Raw genomic sequence first — 7,420 nt, 5'->3', positions numbered from 1 at the left:
TCATTTTTCCCTCTCAATAGCCTTACTCAACGGCAGCACCACGAGACATCTCGACTTCTCTATATTTTTCTCGCCCTTACTCAACTTTCCACCACAAACAACCACAACAGTCCAGAAGATTTCAACAAACACGACAGAAATGGTTGCCATCAGATCTGGGTGTACGTTTATATGGAAATCTTCTGCTGGTGGAGCGAGATTTTGTTTTTGGATTTGGTTTCCTTTCGTGTATTTCGGTATGATTTATTTAGTGAATTTGTACAAATTTGAGAACATTGTGTTTGCATCTGCCATGCTTTCGTCTATATGGGTATAATTTTTTTGCTGAACCAGCACAAAACAGATAGAAACATACAAATGTATCATTTTTCAATGTAAAATGTAAAAAGAGAAAAAAGTCAGTCGGTGGAGAAATAACAAAAACAGAACAAAACGTAAATTTGTCATAAAATCAGGAGTAAAACAAGAAAAAATATATTAGACAAAAATACTGTTCATTCTTTATTAGCACTTATTTAATAGAGATAGATATTCGATGAAGCATAGTTTGATCCCGGCCCCTGCAATAAAACATGAGCAATTTGTATAGTCTCAAGAACTTTTACCACGATACAAGAAGGCCAAGGGTCATGCGAAAATATAACTTCCAAGGAAGAAAGCGCGGATAATAAATTCCATACACGCTGATATATATTGCGTGACATTAATTAGTTATTACACAACAAGAACATATATATAACGTGCTGGCATGTTCATATGATCGCAAGCTACAAAGCTAGCTTGAGCAGCCCACTACGTACGTACACACTAGTATTTTACTGTATATAGCATATACAGCAGCAAATTAAAATATATCATACGTCTTAATTAATCAGTTGCCGGTCGACTCGCAAGAGAGGATAATTAATACCCGTACTTGCAGCTCTTATTATTACACACACATACACACGATTAGCCGGCTAAGCTCTATTAAATATGGCTAGGGCCTGTTTCTACCATCTTTTGCTGGAGGGTGTCGATGGTAATGCTCACGCAGTGACTTGGGTTCACCCTTCGGAGGCTTCTGATCAACTGGATTAATCAGTAGCTTGTGTTCTGGGTAAGGCTTTTTCCCCTGATCAAGAGACTCATGATTAATTGGTGTTGGTGGGATAAACTTTGAGGGAGGTTTTGGTCCCTTGGGGAGTTTGGCACCGAAGGCTAGCGTCTTTTCTTCCAAAGAGGACTCCTCCAGTGAATTTGGAGGTCTGCCTCGTGGTGGTGGGTACACTGGCGGTGGGTACACTGGCGGTAACTGGCCTTGTGGAGGTTTATATTGGGCGAGGGAGCCAGATGAGAGAAGAACCAGTACTCCAAGAAACGATATCAGCGAGTACATTTTTGTGGCCATTTTGGGACGTTGTTTGGGAGTTAGGATGGTGCAAAGTGTATTCCATTTTGGGGGGCCTTTTATAATGGGCCGGTGCCTACGTCCTCGTGCCACGTGTGCCGTATTAGAGCATTGGTATTTTCAAGTTCAAATTTTAGTTAGAATTTTAAGGATACGTTTGGAACCTAAATATATCTTAATTATTATTATAAATTTTTTAAATTTTAATATAAAATATAATAAAAAATTTAACTTTTTTAAATCTTAAAATAATAATAATATTAAAAAGTAATATTATAATAATATTTTATCATCTCAACTTAATTCAACTCATTTTAACATCCAAATGCAGCCTAAGTTTTAACTATAACATTAATTTTTTACTAGGTGAATTCATATTAGACTAGTTATTTTAAAGTTAAAATAATAATATAATATTATATATTTTAATAATATTTTACAATTTATTTATTTTTTAATATTTTGCAAATACAATTTAACATATATTGTGTGGAACAATATCTTACAGAGTAGTGAGTGCAAATACAATTTAAAATATTGCAAATACAATATTTTACAATCCGTATGATGTGTGGAACAATATCGTAGAAGTAGTGAGTGCTGCCAGAGAGGTCTCTTGCGTATAATTTACATGGATCCGCCTTCATTCTCTATTTAACATACATTGTGCAGTCTCCAACTGGCAGAAAATCAGAGTTTTGCCTGATCTTGAAGTTGGTCCTGTCCAAAAACCATGAATACAAATTGGAATCACCGGAATAACAAGAGTGCAAGCAAAGCATGTTAAAAATCAAGAACTATCTGAGAGTGTCTTGAATACAGTCCCATCTTTCACAATTAATCAACAAAACATGTGTGCATTGTATTAAAAAGGCATACCCTGTATTCTCATCATGCACAGAGAATATTAAGTAGCCATCATCTTCTTCAGAAGTAATGCCAGGCAGGCGAGGGACAAAAATAGCGCCTCAGAACCAAAGCTGCCGGGTCCCAAGTCATAGATGCCTTTAACATTTCCTCCAACTTCAAGTTTTGTTTTTCCAGTCTCTGGTTCAGCATGCAGATCAAATTTGATAATCCCCTTGACTTTTGTAATGTTGTCAAGTATGGTTCCATATACATATTGCTGTCTCCTAGTTACCCAAAAAATAATTAGTAAAAACAAATGATGGAATAAAGAAGAAGATAAGTGATTTGACGCCCATGAGAACATAATGAATTAAGCACGGCTGGGAGCAAAATGATGAAAGGAGGCAGCGAAACAAAAATAAATTCCTGAACATACACATAAAAAAAAAATATCAATAATATTTTTTGGTAAGTATCAATAATATGGCCTTTCAGTATTGAGCTTTCATCAGCCGCTTCCAGAAACCAGAATTTTTGCAATCTTGAACAGATCTATCACCAAAATTTGATGGATACCTGCCAGTGTAGCTCTCATTAACCCTTGGGAAATCAACAGCAGATGCCGATAACTTCTTTTGTGAAGCTAGACCAGTTTTCATATTGAATCTCATCTCATACCTGAAAAGAATATTGTCAGAATACTGAGACATGCATAGAGCTTTGAGTTTTCATAAAATGGGAAAAAGTTGTCCTACAGCTCGTTGCAGATGTTTTCAAGATTTTCTTTGATAGTCCCACTGACCATGTCCAGATTTGGATTCTCAAGAAGACAAGTTCCACTCCAACTTAGAATTTCCTGCTGCTATGTTTATAAAATGCGACGTGACCAACACAAGTAAGAGAAATAATATCTGTCTCTAACAGATATTCTCGTCTCGGTACTTCTCTCACTGAGTTTTATATTTAAGAAATATATATATATATATATATATATGTATGTATCATTTTAAATTAGTTTTACTGTTTTAAACAATATAAATACACACACATATGCACATATATACCACTGTTAATTATCAGTCAGTCGCAATATTACCTAACATTAATGTTGATGTCGTGTTTCGTAGGCTTGGGCAACTCGACACGGACAGTAGTGCTCGAGCAGTCACCTGCACAGTAAAAGGGGGGACCTCGGGTCCATTGTTCCTCCAATACTTAAGTTAGTTGTGGCGTAGAAGATGAAGAGAAACAATAATGAAGATGAGAGTGTAAGTTAACCTACTTGTTTGTTGCAAGTAGTGTTTATTTATACTTGTTGACTTGGTTTCCACGGTAGTGGAGTGTTGTATAGCAGGAGATAATATATTTGTGCCGTCTACTTGCCGAGCTATCTTTATGCCGTTTGCGCACCGAGCTATGGAGTGTTCAGGTTTGCTGTGTATAGCCCATGCCTTGGGGCCGCATTGAATGCGGCACACCTTCTACTCTGGGCCGCATTGACTGCGGCGTGTTTTCTACCCTGGGTTCCTTTTATCTCATTAATGCTTGGTGTGAACCGCCTTATACTTTCTCGGCTTGCATTGAATGCGACATTCCTTCTTCCTTAAGCCTCTTCTATATCTTCTGACTAGGTTCCTGATGTAACTATGGTCTGACCTGGGTCTCATACCCAGGTTTAGACCCAAGACTTCCTAATTTGCTCGGCCTAGCCCAGACCTTGCATCTAGGCTCTAACCTGGGCCTTGCATTTAGTCCAGCCCAATGAATTTACTCCCTTCACAATTAAAGTTCCACAAAACTTCCACCATACTTAATCGTAACATTTATGTGCTTATCTTTCTGTTAATTGTTATGTGATAACTTAACAACAATGTAAATTAAGATAAATATGATGAGCATTGCAGAGTTTTTAAAAATCGAAAAACATTGCCACTAATCACTAGTTCAGGTGGTTTGATTGCTCAAGTATAAAATTCATTAGAATATCCAAATTGGCACAACTGTTTGGGGGTGAGAAAGTGCAATTTTTCACACACACACAAATGAAAACTTATTATACTGGAAATATGTATCTGCTTCAAGCTCAGTACTGAAGAGCTAAAGAGGGACCCTTTTATTTTTGTGGTATTTCCATCCAAAAGTAGTGCAGTTGTTATTTGGGTCAATTTGTGATTGTCAATATAAACTTAATATTGTTGGTTTGCACCTTTTCGCCCTATTTTCAAGAACTTGGATACCATGAATCCATAACATCCTTATAAGCCAACATTTACACATTGTAAGATTAAAAAACAGGCCTTTTCAATACCCAAAACTCTTCTATAGAGAACCCATAAGGAAATCCAAACCTATATTTTTCTCGCGTTCAGAGAGTAACCATCTCTAAAGCACACAAGTCTATCATAAATGACTGCCAAATGAAACTAAATCACAACGCTGGCAGTAAACACAAAATGACCAAAAATAGTAGCCAGGGATCAAAGATTTTAACCAGTGTGATAAAATAGCTGTACAAAAACAAGAACACACATACTGAGAACTATTGAATGAACAAAATCCTACAAATGCAATTTGAAATTCACACAACTTGTCAAATTCACAGTGAAATTGATCATTTTAAATTTTTTATCTGTGAAATGAAATTAAGCTTTTAAACCCAGAATTACCAATCCAGCTAACCATAAGCCAAGCAAATGCTACCTGTGATACACAATCCACTCTCTAATTATAAGCTTTGACATTATAAAATAATTGGAAAAATCAAAGAGAAGCCTAAAGATATGATTTCAAATCAAGCCCAGCCACAAGTGCCTAGTAACTTCAAAATATCTACTTCCAATTAATTGGACGACGGAGCCTTTTACTTTGAGGAAGAAGCATCCTCACCCTTATCAAACCTTGTTAGGCCCTATTAACAAATAAAACTCTTAAAACCCAAGGCTAAAACTACACAAGTCAGAACGAAAAGTACACTAAGTGGAAAAATTATTTCTTTCATTTATATGATTCTCATTAAAATATTAAGAGTTCAAATCGAAAGATATAGAGAGCTTATACCACGCATTCCAATCGAAAAAGAAAAATGGAAACACTGGAAATCGATATTTGAAGGAAAAAATAATATTAAATTTACCCTTGTTGAAATTATAAGAAGAAATCCCTAAAGTTCCTCCGGTTCCTCCAGACAAGCATTCGATAGTGCAATAAATGATTTTTTTTTAGAGGAATTTAAAGATTCTATTCAACTCGTGAAATGTACAATATGTTCTGCTACTTATAGACAACAAATAATGGAATGAAAATAATGAATAAAAAAATACATTTACAGCTCATTGCAACGACTCTTAAAATAGAAAAGTGCGAGTAATAGGCGAGCCATTGTTGATTTGGTCCTACTCAAGAAAAGTGTGATTAGCATAGGATTTATTCTTGTGTCTAGGAGGGAAATCATGTAATCTGTAGCATTTTTCTTTGGTATATCCAGGAATGCGACAATGCGAGCAAACATGGATACTTGGATTAGCTTTGAAACATCATTCCAAAGAATGGCCAGAGGTATTGCAGTGAGAGCAATACAATCTGTCCTTGCGAGATGAAGACTGGTTTCGTTGGTCTGGTCCTCTTGTGGCCATTGCCACTAGTGCAGGGATGGAATGAAGCTACTTGTGTCGTTCTTCTTGTTGGATTAAAGATAAAACACGATTCAATGTGGGAAGAGAGTCATATAGAAGCATTTGTGCTCGAATAGAGTCATAGGAGTCTTGGAGCCCCATCAAGAACTGCATAACTTTACTGCGATGATTGTAATCCGTCAAAATCTTCACCGAGCCACAAGTGCATAGAGGCATTGGCTCATAAATCTCGAGTTCATCCCAATAACTCTTCAGTGTATTGTAGTAGATGCTCACATAATCAACATCTTGTACCAAGGATGAAATGGCTTTTGTGAGTTGGAAAATGTGTGGTGCATTTTGGATGGAAAACCGCCCACGAAGGTCATTCCAGACATTAGCAACAGTATTAGCATGTGCAATAGTTGATCTCTGCTCAAAACTAATAGAGTGTTGAGTCCAAGCAATTATCATATCATTGCAACGCTCCCCTGGAGTAAAGAAAGGGTCAGATGAATCAGTGGGCTTAGAAATATTACCATCAATGAAGCCGAGCTTGTTCTTGATGTTGAGTGTGCGCCTCATAGTCCTTGCTCAGGTTACATAATTTTCGATTGTTAAGAGGTCGGGAACCAGTGGAGAAGAGGCACCCTCACTAAGTTGGATGAAGTATGGGCATGCTGGATTATGAGGGTTAGGCTGTGTTTGGGTAATCAAGTATCCTCAACATTTTTCAAGTATTCTCGTACTTCTGAAAATACTTCACATACCAAACAACTTCAAATACTCTCAATGGAACCCACAAACTCACTTCAATCTCTACTCATAACTATTCACAAATATTCTTTAATATTTATCACCATTATATATAAATAAAAAATAAAATCACTATAATATTTATTACTATTAAATATATAAAAAAAATCATTATAATATATAAATAAATCACTATAATACATAAATAAAAAATATTTATCACTATTATATATAAATAAAAAATAAAATCACTATAATATATAAATAAAAAATAAATCACTATAATATATAAATAAAAAATAAAATCGCTATAATATATAAATAAAAAATAAAATCATTATAATATATAAATAAAAAATAAATCACTATAATATATAAATAAAAAATAAAATCGCTATAATATATAAATAAAAAATAACATCATTATAATATACAAATAAAAATAAAATCATTATAATATATAAATAAAAAATAAAATCACTATGATATATAAATAAAAAATAAATCACTATAATATATAAATAAAAAATATTTATCACCATTATATATAAATAAAAAATAAAATCGCTATAATATATAAATAAAAAATAAAATCACTATAATATTTATCACTATTAAATATAAATAAAAAATAAAATCATTATAATATATAAATAAAAAATAAAATCACTATAATATATAAATAAAAAATAAAATCACTATAATATATAAATAAAAAATATTTATCACCATTATATATAAATAAAAAATAAAATCGCTATAATATATAAATAAAAAATAAAATCACTATAATATATAAATAAAAAATAAAATC

At 33.9% G+C, this 7,420-nt stretch overlaps 3 protein-coding genes across 3 annotated transcripts; all 3 read right to left on the bottom strand.

Moving 5' to 3' along the window:
• Positions 1–979: 979 nt before the first annotated feature.
• LOC109021833 (early nodulin-75-like) lies at positions 980–1,390 on the bottom strand. Its single transcript, XM_019004552.2, has one exon. The coding sequence runs from the start codon at positions 1,388–1,390 to the stop codon at positions 980–982; it is 411 nt and encodes a 136-aa protein (XP_018860097.2).
• An 886-nt stretch (positions 1,391–2,276) lies between these two features.
• Positions 2,277–3,064, bottom strand: LOC109021834 (carotenoid 9,10(9',10')-cleavage dioxygenase-like). Its single transcript, XM_035691990.1, has 3 exons — positions 2,995–3,064; positions 2,816–2,917; positions 2,277–2,523 (listed from the first exon to the last, which is right to left on the bottom strand). The coding sequence occupies exons 1-3, from the start codon at positions 3,042–3,044 to the stop codon at positions 2,298–2,300; spliced, it is 378 nt and encodes a 125-aa protein (XP_035547883.1). The 5' UTR covers positions 3,045–3,064; the 3' UTR covers positions 2,277–2,297.
• Positions 3,065–5,898: 2,834 nt separating this feature from the next.
• On the bottom strand, positions 5,899–6,435 carry LOC109016793. The gene has a single exon (XM_018999167.2). It carries the CDS (start codon positions 6,433–6,435, stop codon positions 5,899–5,901), a length of 537 nt encoding a protein of 178 aa, XP_018854712.2.
• Between the last annotated feature and the right edge of the window lie 985 nt (positions 6,436–7,420).

This window comes from Juglans regia, chromosome 7 (assembly GCF_001411555.2).
Source record: "Juglans regia cultivar Chandler chromosome 7, Walnut 2.0, whole genome shotgun sequence".
NCBI lineage: Eukaryota > Viridiplantae > Streptophyta > Magnoliopsida > Fagales > Juglandaceae > Juglans > Juglans regia.
The sequence above is the reverse complement of the archived record's forward strand: the minus strand, read 5'-3'. Positions and strand labels throughout refer to the sequence as shown.